Source organism: Gopherus evgoodei, chromosome 1 (assembly GCF_007399415.2).
Source record: "Gopherus evgoodei ecotype Sinaloan lineage chromosome 1, rGopEvg1_v1.p, whole genome shotgun sequence".
Classification (NCBI taxonomy): Eukaryota; Metazoa; Chordata; order Testudines; family Testudinidae; genus Gopherus; species Gopherus evgoodei.
This window is the reverse complement of record NC_044322.1, coordinates 28,944,935-28,963,111: the sequence shown is the minus strand read 5'-3', so window position 1 is coordinate 28,963,111 and position 18,177 is coordinate 28,944,935. Positions and strand designations below refer to the sequence as shown.

At 41.0% G+C, this 18,177-nt stretch overlaps 1 protein-coding gene across 5 annotated transcripts; it reads right to left on the bottom strand.

Annotated features, from left to right (window-relative positions):
- Nucleotides 1-317: 317 nt before the first annotated feature.
- On the bottom strand, nucleotides 318-16,259 carry LOC115650417 (inhibitor of apoptosis protein-like). Of its 5 annotated transcripts, none has more exons than XM_030560395.1 (10): nucleotides 16,096-16,259; nucleotides 12,301-12,487; nucleotides 10,397-11,373; nucleotides 10,190-10,289; nucleotides 9,097-9,175; nucleotides 7,603-7,651; nucleotides 6,167-6,409; nucleotides 3,249-3,503; nucleotides 2,582-2,623; nucleotides 318-1,102 (listed from the first exon to the last, which is right to left on the bottom strand). In XM_030560395.1, exons 3-10 carry the CDS (start codon nucleotides 11,268-11,270, stop codon nucleotides 909-911), a joined length of 1,836 nt encoding a protein of 611 aa, XP_030416255.1. In that variant the 5' UTR covers nucleotides 11,271-11,373; nucleotides 12,301-12,487; nucleotides 16,096-16,259; the 3' UTR covers nucleotides 318-908. The 5 variants fall into 5 exon arrangements, with proteins under 5 accessions (XP_030416255.1, XP_030416264.1, XP_030416230.1 ...); XM_030560404.1 differs by having other exon boundaries at nucleotides 12,362-12,487; XM_030560370.1 differs by having other exon boundaries at nucleotides 10,397-12,487.
- Nucleotides 16,260-18,177: the final 1,918 nt, after the last annotated feature.

Below are 18,177 nucleotides of genomic sequence, written 5' to 3'. Positions count from 1 at the left end.
GGCACTTTTTGCCAGGAGTTGCGTGAAACACAATACATTTACCAATATTACAGGAGTGTGTAATACCTGCATTATTAGTCTACCTCTAATGCAGTAATCACCCTCCCTATTAATTTGAATAAGGAGGAAACTAAAGCAGATTAATTTTGCTAGGAAAAGTGTAATTAAAAAAGGCTGTGCTAAGAGGAAATCAGCAGAACACACAGTACAGATTAATACAGCTAACAAACACTTTTCCATTGTCACTGCAACCTATACAAAAATTTAAACTAACTTTGGGAACATTTTGTACTAAATAAAAGTCTTCACTTCTAAAATAGTTTATTGAAAACATTTTAATGCTGTTTTCATATAATTAAATATCAATTATACACACATTAACAGAATGTCAGACTTTTATAAGGTCTTTTTGTAGTCTATTTTTTTTTTTTTTTTAAGTCTTGATACAACCAGAACAGCTGAAATAGAAGATCCTGTAGTCTTACAAGTATCAAGTGTCATTTGTAGGAAAGTCTCATGAAAACGCTTCAGTTATTTAAGACTCAGCTTTAAAATTAAATGTATTAGAACACAATGCTTCACTAGTAAAGGATTTCTTTTCAAATTAGGATAAAGGCATGTTTATGAGATCTCTTCCTCATTGATAAGACTTTCTGGAAAAAAAAGTTACTTCACAAAAAATAGATCTTATGTTTCCATCATTTTAAAATAATTACTTACACAGGTTTCAAAAAAGATCTTTGGCAGCATAAGGCCTAGCATGCTCACACAACAGTCCACTATTGCCACATTAAGCAAGTAATTTATCCATTATCTTCTTTACTAGAGTTTTCCATTCTTAACACATCACTGGGTTAGTCGTGAGCACTGCTAGGATGCATAGGAACAGGAGCTTGCAGGTTCTCTCTTCATGAAAGAAATGTACGAACAGTACCCTTTATTGTCCCCCTGCAAATAGGGCATTTTCTTAGGGAAGGTGCACACTCTTTGCATACCACTAAGTGACCACATGGAATAAATACAATAGAAACTTCTTTGTCCATGCAAACTTTACAGGTTCTTTCCTCCTGTAATCTTCTCAGTTGTTCTTCCATGGGTAACCCTGAGAAGAGAACAAACAAACTTAACACCACAAAGAGATCTTCAAATGGCAGAACTGATTAGAGATGGGAAAGCAATGAAATTCAGTACAACTGCCACCCAGTACAAAATATGCCTTGTGAGGTATCATTTCAAAATGAACATCACACGGATCATTGATATTCTTGTGTCATGTATGTCAGAAGTGCATATTAAGGGTTATAGAAATTATGACTAAAATGTGTTTACCACACAAATCTGGGAGGAGTGGGGGGGGGGGGGGAAACCAGTTTCTGATAGACAAAAGGACAAGCTGATGCCTCATGCCACAGGTCAAAGTTGACTGGCAACCACCTGGCAAAGAATGGCCACTTGACAATGAAGGGGTGCAGGAACAAACTGATCTGCATTTCAGCAAGGAACAACATAGAACCTCTTTCACCCTGAGACTTCAGATCTCCATCCTCAGAGCTGGAATGAACTTTATCTAAGGGTAACCGTCAGGAAAATGCATTTCAAAGGGTGACTGGACTGTAAAAGTGAGGGGCAAAAAAAACAAAACACCACACACACTGCAAGCTCACTCTCTCCTAAGACAAAGGAGCCAGCCCTTTGATTTTAGTGGGGGAGACCCTGATCTGAGAATTTGGTCAGCCATGTTGCTGGGATCATGTGGTAAGGATTTTACTCTGAACCCAGTCTAGCTTGTTAAGTTTTAGCTACTAGAAAGTGAGTATTTTTATTTCTCTTGTAACTATTTCTGACTTTAATGCCTTAGAGTTGTACTCACCTAAGATGTCTTTAGTTAAATAAGCTTGGTTTAGTTTGAATTAGAGAATAAAATGGTATTGTTTAAAATGAACTACACCGGACCCTCGCTAAAACGTGCATCTATATAGCGCGAATTCACATATAACACGGTCACGGCCATGGATCCCAAATTTAATTACTTTAATTGCAATTCATTTTAACACGATCCCCACGTTAATGCGGTACCATGCATGGATCTCAAATCCCGAATTCTAGCAAGGGTCTAGTGTGTTTGGTAACTAGTTGAAGTCACAAGCTGTTGACTATTGACCCTTTGCAGGGGCAACAGACCTGAAAAGGGCTGCATAGTGCAATACACACAGTTTTGGGAAAAATTTGGGACTGGGGTTATGTTGAGGCCACTCTGCAAGTAGTAACCAAGGCTGGTGGAAGCCTAAGTGTGACAAGAGTGCTGCTAACAGGCTGCTGGAGTCAGAGCCACCAAACTAGGACTGTCGTTATAAACAGACACTCAGAGTAACTTGCATGCTCATAGGCTCTTTGTGAGCAGCAAAAGTTGGGAACTACAATAGTAAAGCATTATGAGGCAATCAGGTCACAGAGCAGGTGGTGACAACCCCTCACTAGTCTGGATTACACCCCAGAATGTGATAGTGTCAAAGAGAAAAATTTGTTGTGAGAACCTCAGTTATTGCCCAAACCACTCAAAGGAATAAAACTGAAAATTTACCTAAAGTGTCTTCTGTGGGAACATACTTCATGTTTTTTTCAACTAAAATGACAAAAAGAACATTTTAGTCACTAGAATTATCTATATTCCAGTAGAATCTTTAACCAATGCTTTACTACTATACCTCAGACTGTACTACTAGAGTCCTGCATGGATACAAGATTTATATCCGCAGAGCTGCAGGGCTCTACTAGGAACAGCGACGAAAGCAGCACCATGTCAGGCTGTCGCTCAAAGGACCCAGGAGAGGCAGATCACTGCATGAAAGGGATTCTTGTCCGGGAGCATGTGAGCCACTTGTGCACACTAGCACAACCAGGGACAGCTGCTGGTGAGCCTGGTGCCCAAGTCAATGGGTAAGGCTGGGGGAGAAACAGTCATACTGGAGAAGCTGCCCAGACTGGGCACTGGCTCCTGCGTGCAGCAGCAGCCCAACATACTGCAGCTTTCACTGTTGTGGTTCCTGGTAGGGCCCTGCAGATATCCGTTTTATATCCATGGACATCCGCATCTGCAGATATAAATTTTGTATCCATGCAGGGATCTACGTATTACTAAGAAAATAAAGATGGTTAGACTTAGGAAATAAGTTTATCAATCTTCTGGGGAAAAGAAAAAAGGAAAAAAAGAAAAAAGAAAAAAAAGTACAGCTGTCAGTCAAACTCACCAAATAAATCTTTGTACAACATAGGATCACACTCTCGCAGGCAGTTTCGGAATATGTGGGCTGCTGCATTTCCTTTCACTAAAATCATATCAATCAGTTCCCTTGCTTGCAATGGCGTTTGGGTTTTTTGTTTAATAACATCACGTTCAAGTTCAGTTATCACTTTGGCCGATAGTAAACTCTCCAGGATAGGAAGCACACATGTCAAATGCTGAAACAAAGCCATTCGATTCTTCCGAATTAAGGACAGGTCATCTTAAATTCAAGGGGAAAATTCAGTAAGTTACAAGATTTGAAGTTCCATTGTTACTAGTAACTGATGTGTGCTATCCAATTATAAGAGATACCTTGATTCTTTTCATTCTTCATTTCACTTCCCACTCCATATCAGTAATACACACTATTAAATTACTACAGACTTCACATATCACGAGAGGCAGACAAGTAGTTTGAGTATTGTAAAGTTTTACAAAGTCACCCTTCTCCTCCAAAGTAGCGAGGCCACCTCACAACAGTGAAAGGTATATTCATTGCACAAGTGGAATGCACAGACCCAAAGGCCTGGCTTATCAAGTCAAAAATCAATGCCAGTCAAAAATACTGTTAAATCTGTGTGGACTAAGTATTTTTTTGAAAAACCACAGGGACAGAGTTATGCATGGGGAAGACCTAAACAGTACAGAACACTCATCAAAAAACAACCCCAAACAAACCACACATTGTACAATTGTGTTTTATATTCTCCAGATTGTGACTGTCCAATTTCTACTGTGGTATAATGACTAGAAATGTACCACGTTGTGACATCTCAGCTGTTGGCATATAGTGAGCCAGGATGACATACGCAGCACTTTAATATGCTGTGCTACAGAAATTATGTTCATTAAATCATGGCTCCTACTGTTTTTCAAGAGGTTCAAAGCCAGACTGCATGCTTGTGAGGTTTTGAAACTGAAAAGCAAATGTTAAAGAATTAGAAGTACAGGACTGGACAGGGTCTTGAGAGGTCATCTAGTCCATCCCTCTGCACTGAGGCAAGACCATATATACCTAGACCATCCCTGACAGGTGTTTGTCCAACCTGTTCTTTTAAAGACTCCAGGGACAGGGATTCCGGCCTCCTTTGGTAAAATGTTCCACTACTTAACTAATCTTATTGTTAGAAAGTTTTTCCTAACATCTAACCTAGATCTCCCTTACTGCAGATTAAGCCCATTACTTCTTTCCCTACCTTCAGTAGACATGGAGGAGAACTGGTCTCTGCCTCTTTATAAAACAGACTGGAAAAACCGTATGTGCTATTTTATCTGTACCCATTTCCTCTCTCCCCCATAGTCATCTTTTCTCAAGGGTAAACATGACCAGGTTACGGTTTAAAAACAGACAAAAACAAAAATCACAAACTTTCCTCATTAACCAAGTTAAAAACACCTCTAAAATTCTATTAAGTCTTTTTCAAAACTGCATCACATTGTTGACTCATTCAACTTCTGACCCTTTAACCCCCAGATCCTTTTCTGCAGTTTTTCCATTTATTTCTCATTTCATAATTGTGCATTTCACTTTTTTCCTTCCTAAGTGCACTTGTCTTTATTATATTTAATTTTGTAGATTTTAGATCTGTTCTCCAGTCTGTTAAGGTCATTTTGAATTCTAATATCCTCCAAAATGGCTTGCAATCCTTCCCAGCTTCATGTCACCTGCAAATTCCAAAAACTACTCTGAGTATGGTCTTTCAGCCAGTCCACCTGCCTTATAGTCATTTCACCTAGACCAGTGGTTTTCAACCTGTGGTCTGCAGGCCCCTGGGCATCCATAGACTACATCTAGGATTTCCAAAGGGGTCTGTATCTCCATTTGAAGTTTAAGGGCTCACAAATGAAAAAAAAAAAAAAAAAAGTTGAGAGCCACTAACCTAGACCACATCTCCCTAGTTTACTGATGAGATTGTCATATGGCATTGTGTCAAAAGCCTTACTTTAAAAACCAAAAACCAACCAATATCTACCACCATATCTACCCTCTCACCCCCAAGTCACTGGGCCAGTACCCTACCAAAGAAGGAAATTAGGTCAGTTTGACAAGATTTGTTCCTGGCAAAACCATGTTGACTATTACTTATCAGTACTATCCTCTAGGAGGTTACAAAATAATTGTTTAATTTGTTCCAATATCTTTTCCAGGTATTGAAGTTAGGCCCACTTGTCTATAATTCCCCAGGTCTTCAATGTTTCCCTTTCTAAAGGTGGGAAAACATAGTAGCTTTCTTCTTTGCTCCTCTGGGACCTCACCTGTCCACCATGAGCTCTTGAAGATAAGTAATAGTTCTAAGACTGCATAAGAAATTAGCTGAAGCACTTCTGGGTGAATTGTGTCAGACCCTGCTGACTTTACATCTAATGTCAAGGAATATCAATTAAAAAAGAAAAAAATCTGGCCTCTTGTACATTAATCTCAATGTTTTTATTATTACTGAGAAGTCACAGAAGTAACAGAGCTGACCAGTAGTAACTTTAGGAGACTGAAATTATATTTATAATCGTTTCTACGTGGTGCAAGTTTTCCTATATAGAGGAGTTACAGTTTTGGTTTATATGATGGACTTAACACCACATTATAGGCATATGGACAAAAATATGGTCTTGATCCTGCAGAGCATTGTGCAGGTGGACTCATGGATCTTATCGAGCCCCAGTGAAATATGGGGTGCTTCACTAAGGATAATTCCAGGATTGAGGCCTAAATTCCACACTTATATCCAGATGATACAGTGTTAATCCTTTATATTTACCTTTAAAACACACACACAAAAAATTACCAAAGCTCATGAAAACAAGTGTCCCCAGAATTAGACCAAAAAGCAAACAGATAACAATCTAACAACGAGGATAAGTGCATTACTAGTGCCCTATGCATACCCGATGCCACTTCTTCAGATTGTCTCTCCTTCTCCTCTTCCCTTTTTTCATCTTCTGCAGTAAGCAGATCGGACACAAGATCATTAACAGTCTTGTAATTTTCCTCAGTCGCTAAGATTTTACTCTGAACTGTCTGCTTTATTAGTCTTCTACTAAAGCCCATCTCCAAGGCTGCTTTAACCACTGGGGTGTTCATCATGATTGCATCTTCTGAATGGCTTTCTCTAGATTCTGAATGAATAGCTATTCATGAAGGGGAAGAAAGAAAAAGAAAAGAGATATATGAAGTTTTCATATCCTCTAAAGTATTTTTAACATCTTCAGTATATAAATGAGATTTAGCATAAAAAAATCATTTAATGACATAGGCCTAACTTTTTAAAAATCAAGATATTTTTACTTAAGTCCCGTTTAGAATTTTATTAGACTGTATTTCAACAAAAAAAGCTTTGTTACAATAACAAAGATCCAATTTAAAGCAGCAAAAGCAGGGAAAACCCAGAGGTCACGCCATTGTTGAACAGCGTCGTTAGATTAGAACTGAAAAAGAATGGTAAAAAAAGTTAGTTATGGAAATACCTCCCTTTCATATAGTATAACAAGTTCTTGAGTCGCATCTGCATTAATAGAATTGTTACAGTTCTACTATTGATCATCCTTTTCCTGGCACTTAGCTAACTAAGCGTAATAATTGGAAATCTGACTCATCTCACTGCCTCAGCAGGGGCCAATGGCACTATGGGGAATTCACCCCCAGAGAAGTCAGACAGCACTGTCATCATACTTGGGTATTCCACTGAATAAGAGAGCTTTACAGCCCGAGGAAGCTGTCTGGAAGGCTGCAATTCTTCAGTATGTCCCCAAGCTGGCTTGGCCATTCCCTCTCCCTGGCTATTGCTGCCCACTTTTGAAGGTGTTGACATAGCTGCAGGTTCCCAGCAGGGTAGGGTTGTAGGTATCTTGTGTAATCACAACACTCTCTAAGGAGTTCTGATACCAGGGTGGTCCATACCCTGGGTTACTCTAGCAGAAGCTAGTGTAACCAATAATGAGTCCATAGAGTCCAGTTAGAGAACACGCAAACAGAGGCAAACTCTTCAGAAACTATACAGTATGTATACAAATCCCAAGTATTGTGGAAATTATGAAGGGATGAGAAATTTCTCTTGCAACAAACTTGAAGGGAATATTGTAGCATAAAATTTCCTACACACATCACTGACATTTTAAGTACACTACACAACTGTCAAAAAAAGCTTTGACCTGCTGGGAAGCATTCCAATGCTGCTGCTTTCTAAAATGCTATGAATTGCTTAGCAAGCTAATTTTGGAAAGCATCCATACAAAAGTTCTATTTATATTTTCATTAGGTTTATAAGTGTGCTGAAAGTTTTATCACCATGTAGCTTGAAAGACATTAACTAAAATGTACATACTTGGTGGATTGGCACTTTCATCCACAGGGGTATCTGAAGTTGACAAGAGCTATGGAATGCAAAGGAACAGTATTAAAACAACAACAAAAAACAAACAAGTCAGCATACAATGCTTTGCATACAAAGCTGATAATTCCAGAGCATTCTTTTCCACAAAAATTAAGTGCTTTACTTAAAGAAGGAGGAATAGCTCAGTGGTTTGAGCATTGGCCTACTAAACTCAGGGCTGTGAGTTCAATCCTTGAGGGGGCCACTTAGGGATCTGGGGCAAAAAATCAGTACTTGGTCCTGCTAGTGAAGGCAGAGGGCTGGACTCAATGACCTTTCAAGGTCCCTTCCAGTTCTAGGAAATAGATATATCTCCTATTATTATTATAATAAGGAAGAACTTGGTACAAATAATTAAGTTATTGTAGCATTTAAGAGCCCCAGTAAGGGGCCAGGATCCCATTGTGCTAGTCACTGTCCAGTCACGCTCCACCCAAAGATTTGCAATTAAGAATTTTAACTCAAATAGCCTAAGTGAAGTATTTGTAGATAGGATTATACAAGTCTTAAACAATTTGTACTGCGAATGTGCACTGAGGTAAATCCAGGCAGTTTATACCAACACAAGCTTTTCTCTTCCAAATGAAGTTACTCACTATGCCTTTTGTTTATGCAAAATATAAACTTGTTACAAACAGCTTACTTAAAAAAAAAAAAAGTCCCACAAGAGAGGCACCCGGACTAATTTCTGTACTAGCACGTACTAATCTGCATTAGTCACTAAGCCTTGTGTAATCAGAACTTCACTTCTTTATACTCAAAGTCTACAGCAGGGGTTGGCAACCTCTGGCACGCGACTCGCCAGGGTAAGCACCCAGCGGGCCGGGCCAGTTTGTTTACCTGCCACTTCGGCAGGTTCAGCCGATCACGGTTCCCACTGACCACGGTTCACCATACCAGCCAGCACATCCGTTGCCCACACAGCTTCCTGCCGTCCCAATTGGCCTGAGACAGCAAACTGGCAGACCGTGGCTCCCACTGGCCACGAACCTGCCGACATGGCAGGTAAACAAACTGGCCCAGCCTGCAAGGGTGCTTATCTTGGCAAGCCACATGCCAGAGGTTGCCAACCCCTGGTCTAGAACTCTCATTGCCTCACACCAAGTGTCATAAGGTTTGACTGTAAATAGCTGTGAAGCTCTTCAAATGAGTCAAGTCCCAATGCTACCAGATCTATTTTCAATATCAATTCTCAAAAATACAAAAACTGCTCATGGAAGATGTGCAAAGAGTCAGTTTTGAAGATCATCAATTAGAATTGGTTCATCTCATTTTCATGTAAAGCTTTTCATTCATGAACTGTCAATCAAACCTAAAACTCATACCTGTCAAACTACTTAGAGCAATATCTGGAAAGTGAGTGTGTGTGGGGGGGGGGAAGTTATGTACCACCATCTAATGCTGATATTAGCAACCAGAAAAATTACATAAAAATTCTAGTTTTACCTGTTCAAGGAGATGTGGGAATCTCGCCTGAATTTGATTGACAAACTCTCGCCCTTTTATTCGCAGTAGATACTCACATCTAAAACATTAACAGAATATAAATGTTTGTCAAATTACAATATTTATTTCTTATATAGACTAGTTAAAAGCCACACAGAATAAGAAGACTACAATACTGTGCTCAGTTAGGCCCCAATTCAGGGAAGCACTTAAACACATACTTAAAAGTTAAGCACATGATTAAGTCTCAGTGACTTCAATGGAACTTTAGCACACACTTAAGTATCCTTACTGAAGAGGGATGTTTTGCTGAATCATCTTAATATGGCCTAATTTCAGTATTTATCAGATATAAATGTGATCTCATCAACATCAAAGTATTCAGTAATAAGCACCTTTTAGTGTACAACCTCAACAGTTTTTAAAACTCAGCCAATACTCCACCCCTTCCCCCAAATCACTCAGTGTCTACAAACTAGTCTAAATTTAAAAATTAAAAAAAAAAAGTACACTGCAATGAAATGGATATCAAAAAATTAAGAGGTTTTAAAACGTATCAGTCTAGTAAAGCAATTTAAACTTTACTCAAGATTAAAAAAATACAATGCTAAAAGTTAATGGTGGAGATGAACAAGGAGCTAAGCAAAAAAGTTGGATGTTGAACTTAAGTTTAATAGCTGATGGTAAACAGTGTCAAAGATTAGCATACCAAACACTATTTTTCCTGTACTATTCTCAACTTCATGAAAGCTATTTAAAAATCATTAACATATGGGGAGATTTTCAAAAGGTACAAATAGTAGTTGTGCCTTACTGACATGTGTCTTTGAAAATCTCCCCCATAGTTATTAGCATCATTATTTCCCCCATTTTATTATTCAGCAGTAGAGATGTTCTCACTCAATTCTTTCCATCTGGAACACACAAAAAAACCACCCATACACCCTCCTGTAGAGTGACAATTTCAAAAGCACTCACATTGGCCTAACTCTGCTCCCACTGACAAATTTCAAGATAAAAATTATAGGGGAAGGTCTGAAAAGGCTCGGCACTGGCCTAATTCTTCCACTTACAGAGCTTTTCAAATAGTTACCTTGGAAACCATTTAGCATGCTCAATCCATGGATCATCTCCAGACTCCCAACACCTCAATCCACCATCACAGCAAAAACATTTGACATCATCATTACGACCTTTAAAAGCAAGTTTACAAAGTATTCAATAAGCGTTCACACAAGCCATTGCTTAGCAAATTCTAAAAGAAATAAACTAAGATATTAGATAGGTTAACTTTTCTTACCTACATAATAAAACCCAGCATTTGCAAGTTGTTCAGGTCGAACTGGAATTCTTGTTGGCCAGTTTATGAATGTTTTAACACGAGCCACGTGGGTTTGCATGCTCTGGTTAGAAATGCTGAATATTGGATGGCCTCTAGCTTTATTTTCCACAAAAGGGCAGTTAGGAAAGTATCTCCTATGTTCTGACATGGCATTATCCTTCGGTTCCCAGTTACTTAGTTGACCCCCACAGGTAAAACAAGCAACTTTGTCTCCTGGTCCAGTATAGTAAAATCCAGCTTTGGCCAGATCTGTTGGGGATAGAAATGTCAGGGGCCATGTCTGAAAAGTACATAGCCTAGCATCTTCTGTGCTCATTGCAGGATTATAAAAGTTAGATCGCAGGTGTGATGGGTCCTCAACAGCCCTAGAAGTTACTGGTTCTTGAGGAAAACTGGAGAAAGTAGTGCTGAAAAAGCCAATTTGTTCTAAGCTTGGAGCACCAGTTATGGAATGCAAAGATGGTGAAAAACTGTTTATTGTGGCTGGAGGTGAGAAGGCTGAATGAGAGGATGATCCAAGATTACTAACTGAAAGCAAATTCTGAACAAAGCTGCAACTAGGATAGAGCTGTTTATGTTTTTCCAGAGCACAGTCACCTTGTTTCCAGTTATCCAACATCAAGCCACAACTGAAGCACTTAACTTTATCTTTCACACCAGTGTAATAAAACCCAGCTCGAGCAAGACTCCTTTCAGACACTGGCACGTTGAGAGGGAAAGTAGAAAACGTGGACATTCTGTAGAGTTCACACGACAACTCATACTTCAGTTCACACACCGTGCTGTTATTCATCAGATTAGCCAGGAACGAGCTGCTTTCCACTATGTTCATAATGAAATATTAGGGAAGAATGGGACAAGTCTTTCTCTGGGAGGTAATTTTGTGCATGGAGGTGATTTTGAATAACTCCCAGGCCATATAAAAGAGTAAGGACCTGAAAGTGAAACATTTTGGTTTGTAACACTGAACGCATGTGAAAAGAATGAATTATGATTCATAAACAGATTTGATACATGTGGGAAGTCCTGCTTTTATTTTAATCTGCAAAACTGCTTTCAATGGAGAAAAGTTACACAATCTCAACACTCTAGGAGGTACAGAAAGTATGTCAACTGGACTTTCCTGTCACAATACATCACATTTTCCTTAGTATACTGTACTTCTCATCTCACAGTCAATGGCACTTTGGTGCAGAAGGAGGTTGGGTGGAAGAGATACAGAAAAATATATAAGGGTGATCAAAATCCACCCCAATAAAGAAACTAAAATGGGTAAAACTGAAGACACTGCATCTTAATATCATGCTCCAATTTAAAATTAAGTGTTTATTTCATCCTAGATAGCCAATACGAATGCAGCTTTTATACATCTGTAAAGATTGTTTTGATTAGAATTTCAACATAAGTATGCAACACTCTTATCTGAGACATTACAGAGGCACAAACAGAACAGCCCTAAAACTTCTAAAGGTGTATTCATATGCCAGACTGCCAAAACAAAATACTCTGTTTTAGCATTCCTCACCCAAAGATATGCAAGACACTACAAACAAAATTAAAGGTTATACTCAACAACCTTACATACAGCAGAGCTATAGCTCCAGCAAGAATGATTCTTGACCATAGCAGTGACACCACCAACTTGTCACATATACCCACCGGCTTGGAACAGACCGAGTGTGTTTTCTTCCATGACACTCTCAACTCTGGGCATCATAAACTTAGCCAGGTTGCTTGGGTACAAGTATACTCTTATAACATTTAATACAAATATATGGCTTTATGCTAGAATATTCTAGTATTTTATACGGATTAATTAAAAGATCTCTGTAGGCCATGTTCAGAAAGCAAACAGAACTTACACTGGTCAATACAGAAATATATTTTGTTAACTTTAGTTTCTTTATTTGTGCACAAAACTACCTCCCAGATTTCAGACTGAAGTCCCTTTTAAGGGGCTTAGGCCTCCATACTGAGATTTGTAGTTCACAAGAAGAAATTGTAGATATCTGTAGTCTGAAACATCCAATTCCTTTGTGCTGCCAAAACCTGTAAAGGAGAAAAGACACTTTTCTTATAAAACAAGATAAATTAGGTATATTTGTTGTAGCTGTCATCTACAGTATTTCTCAAATTATAAACCAGTTGAACATGAGAGTTGCAAAGCCAGTTTTTTTAATTTTTGGCCAGCAGGTTTCAGGATAGTTAATGTTGGTCACTTCCATAAACACTGACATCAAAACCTATTCCCACCTTGTTAACCTGTACCGAAAAATCTGGAAAAGTGAATGATTTAATTTCGTAAATTGTCAAATATTTGGTAGACAGAGACTATAGATTAGTGGCCCGGTCTACATACAAAGTTGTACTGATATGACTAATGGTGTTATTTTACATAGCTTTAGTTAAGTTTAAAGGTGCAACCTAAACAGATACAAGCCAGGTTTAAACGGGTATAAAAACATACACAAAAGTTGCACCAATTCACCTAAGCCAATTTAAATTAAACAAGGGCTTGTCTAAACTCAGGAGTTGTCCAATGACTTACAGAATGCTTTTTTAAAATGCTAAAAGAACAAAAGAAAAAAATACCAGGCCCACACAATACAACCAAAAATTCCAGGTGAGAGCAGGAGATAGAAATCAGAGTCTAATTTTAGAGTCTCCTTTTTTGCTGTGTTTCAAGCTTTCTGAAGTGTTCCACACTTTCATTAAAATACACACAACACTTCTTCCTATTGGAAATAGAGTCAACACAAATATGCTTCTCCCAGGGTGACACACACCCCCTACAGAAAGGTCTCCAAGCAAAACAGAAGCAGCAGAGTACTCCCCACCCACTTCAGTTTGGTGATGGCTCATTGATACCATGGTATTTAAATGATTAGGCACAGTGAGTTGTGGGAGAAGATCAGCCTTCTCTTCTCCCTTCTGCCCCATCCCTGACCATAGCTGAGTGGACTAACCTAGCTGCCCCTCCAACATGATGGGAGGGGACAGGGAAGCTTTGCCAAATTTTAGTGGCATTGCAACTCCATGTGTCAGGTGGGCAGCTAAGCCAACTTTGAGTGAGTGGCATTGTGACCTGGACCACATGGCTGCAACCCCACTCAAATATGGGTGCAGCCAGATTATTAATCTGGGTTCCTCTTTAGCAAAGTTCTGGTTTGCCCTAGATGGTCATACTAACTCTAGTTTCTTAATCAAGGATATTAAATACAACAACAAAAAGTTCTGCAAGGTTATACAATAAAAAGTCAAGTAATGCAAATGTTAAATACTGCTTCTAGGAACACAGGAATTACCACACTAGAGCAGAACTATGGTCCAGCTAGTTCAGTATCCAGTCTCTGACAGTTGCCCACACCAGATGCCTCAGAGGAAGTACATGAAACCCCATAGTAGACAGCTGTGGGACCGTCAGCCTCGCATAAGGGTTGAATCCTGAATAATTGGAGGCTGGTTTATGCCCAGAGCTTGAGGTTTTATATCTCTTCCAAATCTTTTCATTTAGCATTAACTACTATTGTAACTCTGGATATTCTTGTAATCCATATAATCATCCAATCCCTCTTTGAATTGTGCTAAATTTTTGGTCTCAATGGTATGTTGTGGCAGTGAGTTCCACAGTCTAGTCACACACTGAGTAAAAAAGTATTTCCTTTAACCAATTTTCAATTTGCCACTATTTTTTTTTTAATATTCCCTTGTTCCACTTCAACTCCACTTCTTATTCATCTCCTTTCTAAGGGCATGCCTACACAGGGGCAATCAGGAAACTTAGGGCCAAATAACTGAATGTATGACGACAATGTGCATAAGTGGGTTAATTCATCATGTGGATACTTTTATGCAGGAGTGAAGTGGTCTGAGTTCCCTGTCGCCAAATCCTCATTGAAGAGCATCACATGGGGGTTTCCACACACTTGAATTCAGGCGCACTGACATCATGCCTGCAGTTGATTTGCCTTAACTTTCCTGAGTAATGCCTTGTAGGCATGTCCTAAAATAACCAATCCCAGTCTTGTAAATCTCTCTTCATGTATTTTTCCAGGCTCTTGACCATTCTCATTGCCCTCCTCTGAATCCCCTCTACTTCTGTAGTATCCCTTTAAGATGGGGCGATCAGTGGTGCACACAGTATTCCAGATTTGGACATACCATCAATTTATATTATGGCATATAAATGAGTGAAGATCACAAATTTAGTGGAAGGTACTGGAAGATACAGAAGGGGAGTTTTACCCTCCAGTAAGCATTATTTTGCATGTATCAAGCAACATCTTGTCCATTTACCAAGTTTGGTTAAGTCCCCGTGAAGTTCCTCAGTCATCTATGGACTTGACTAACCTTAGTACTTTAATGGGTCCATTATAGTTTTAATTGCATTGAAACGACCTCATCTTTTGCATTTATGATTTTTTTGCAGTTTTAACAATACAAATGTGAGCCCATCAAATCCTACAATGTCCACACATGCTTAACTTTCCACAGTTAATGGCCTCATTGAGTTCAATGGGGCTACCTACAGCATGTAAAGTCAACCACATCTCAAATGCATTTGACAAGTGGGTATTCACCCACAGAAGCTTATGCTCCAATACTTCTGTCTATAAGGTGCAACAGGACTCTCTGTCCCTTTTTACAGATCCAGACTAACACAGCTACCCCTATGATACTTCACATCTTGAAAGTGCACAAATCCAATAACACAGCCTTTTGCATTTAATAAAGTTTAAAATTAACTAGGTGCTTAAACTAATACTTAATCCTTCTTGCAATTTTGAAATTTTAGACCATTTCAGTTAAAGCAAGAAAGGGATAATTATGGGAAACAATTCACCACCAGCTCCCACACAGAGTGTGAGCACGTCACCCCATGCTTATTCATCCACCCATTAAACTCGAGTTTCAGGCTGCACCATCCACACCATGCAAGCCTAGCCATAGCCCTACCCCTGGCTGACTAAAGTAATGTCGCCAGTTATCACAATTTGATCCCAACCCAAGTCTCATACTATTTACTGCTGAAGACAAGCGGTTACATAAGAACCTCGGCCTTCGTTTTTTAACGGGCTCTCAGGGTTGCAGAGAGCTTGGAAACATGATGCCCCCGCGCAGCCTGCAGGCTCCAAAGAAACAAAAATCCAAAATTCACAACAAACAAACCCCAATAATTATTTTAAACCCGTCATAGTTTGAGGTCCTCAACTCACGCGTGGGCTTGGCAAGATGGTGTCTCTCTCTCTCTCACACACACACAGTTAACAGAGTACCACGTACCTGGCCCCGGCCAGCTGAGCCCGATCCCACCCTTCGCCAGCAGCTCCCACCTCCGGGCACAGCCCCACACCCGCGTCACCGCCCGCACCACTGCCCAGCGCCGTTACCCGTTCTCACCATATTTGCATTGACGCACTCAGCGTCCGCACACCGCGGTCACCACGGCACGTACCCACCTCACAAGCCGCCATCTCGAGCCGCGGCGCGCGGAGGCCTCTCCCCCCCCCGTGCACGCCGCAGCGCACGGACGGCATCGAGCGCCCTCTGCACGCCGCGCCGTCCCTGCACTCCCCGCCTCTCACCTCAGGCTCGAGCCGCCCCTCCCCAGTACCCGCCGCGCGGGGCTTGTCCTCCCCCCCGGCTGCGATACTCACCCAGGCTGGGCCGCGCGCAGATCTCAGCTGCCCCCCGCTCCCACACGCTATATATACCGCGGCCGGCTGGCCAGGGTCCCTTGGAGGCCTTGTCCCGCCTCGCGGAAACTCCCTCCTCCGCCCCGCTCTCCTGTCAGACAACGCCTGGGGCCCCGCGCTGGGGAAAGTACCTGGTCAGACGGACTGCGCATGCGCGCGACCTGGGCGGTGACGGGGCGGTCGCGGGGTACAGCCAGTGTGTGGCTGGCGCTCGGGTCCCAGAGCCTGTCGCGTCCTCGGCCCGGCTGCGCGCAGGCAGTGCGCGCCCCCGCGCTCTCGAGGCACCCGCCCAGCCTGAATCCTGTCCCGCCTTCCCATGGCATGAGGAGGGAACAAGCAAACTCATTACAACTGCCCCAAAACACTCCCCTCCACCTCCCCATCCCCCTGAAGCCTGGGTTCAAGCACTGACCAAACCTGGACCTTTGCCATCGTCAACTCCAGTTCCCACAGGGGTCAAGCAGGACTAGCTCCCTGCAGTCTCTGTTTTGGCAGTACACTGTGGGGAGTGGGGTCAAAAAATAGCAGGAGCCACTAGATACCTGCTTACCAGATCCAGGTTTATGTGGTGCACATGCATATAAACTGGGGTTGGGTTGGTCAGTAAGTGCAGTAGGAACAGCTAGACTTGCTTTCTAGTTTGACGTACAATTTAGGGACTTGGGATCAAAACGGTCAGGAATCAGAGCCAGCTTTTAGGGGAATGTTCAGGGGGCCGACCACATAACAGTTCTTGAGGGCTCCCAAGGTTGCTTTCTCAGTAAGCAAGGAAGGGAAGGGGAGGATTAAAGAATAGAATCAGGCCCTTTGATCAAAATCCCCTGTCCATATCAATGGATGTAAGATGCAACCTGTAATCTCCTTTACGGAAATTTTTAATATCTGCTTGGAAATACACAGGAAAATCCTTCCTCACAAATGACCAGTTAAAAAAAACCAACAAAACACCCTATGGGTAAATCCCAACTAAAAGCATATTCCTCCTAAGGGTCCCATCCTGCTCCCATTAAAGTCAGTGCCAAAAGCTCCCACTGACTCAAATGGTCCAGGATCAGGCCCCAAATGTGTAACACTTTCCTTCAGGGTTTTTTTCCCCTTCACCTCTTGCTCATTCACATAATCTCACTGAATAAGGGCCTACTCCTGTTCCCACCAAAGTTAAGAGGAACATTAGGTACTTTCCTAGGGGAAACCCCAGCAGAAATATGTGGTTCTGTCTGTCTGTGTGTGTGTGTATTTCCCCTACCCCCACCTCTGGGGGAATTCCAGAGGCCTGATCTACTTCCTGCTTTTATGTGTGAGTGTGTTAAGTTAGACTGGAAGGCAGCAGCTTTTGCATCCCTCCTTTTTATCCAGATCACAACCATACATCACTCCTTAAGGGGAAATGCCATAGAGAGAAAGGGAGACAGAGTAGGTAAACAGAGTAAATTTTAGTATAGCTCCTGCCCTAAAACATGAGGGTTTTAAGCAATCTTCTGTCCTCGTCAGCAGATCCTCCTTCTGTGCCACCATCATCCCCCTTTCTGAGATCTGTCACTAACAATCAGCTCCATTTCTCCTCCCCTCAACATTGGCAACTCTTATGAGTTTGTCATGAGTCTCATGCTAATTATTGTTTTCCTTAAATTAGCCCCAGCTCCTGGAGTCAAGTGGATTTGTGATTATTTCAGCCTTCATTCTTAAAGAAAAAGTGCTGTAAATTTCTAGCCCTTGTGGCTGTGTAGAAAACTTTAAAAAGTGACCCCAGTGCGCCCTAAAGGCTCAAAAAGCAGAAGGCAAACAGGAATATCAAATCTATTATTTTTACACAATCATGCAAATCTCATAACATGATCTCATTTAAAGCCGATCTCATGATTTTTGGTGAATCTGATTCATAAGTTTTGAACATTGGGGGTTGGCAATACTGCCTCTGGGTACGTCTACACTACAGGATAAATTCGAATTAGCTTAAACCGATTTTATAAAACAGATATTATAAAGTCGATTGTGCACATCCACACTAGGCACATTAATTCGGTGGTGTGCGTCCGTGGTCCG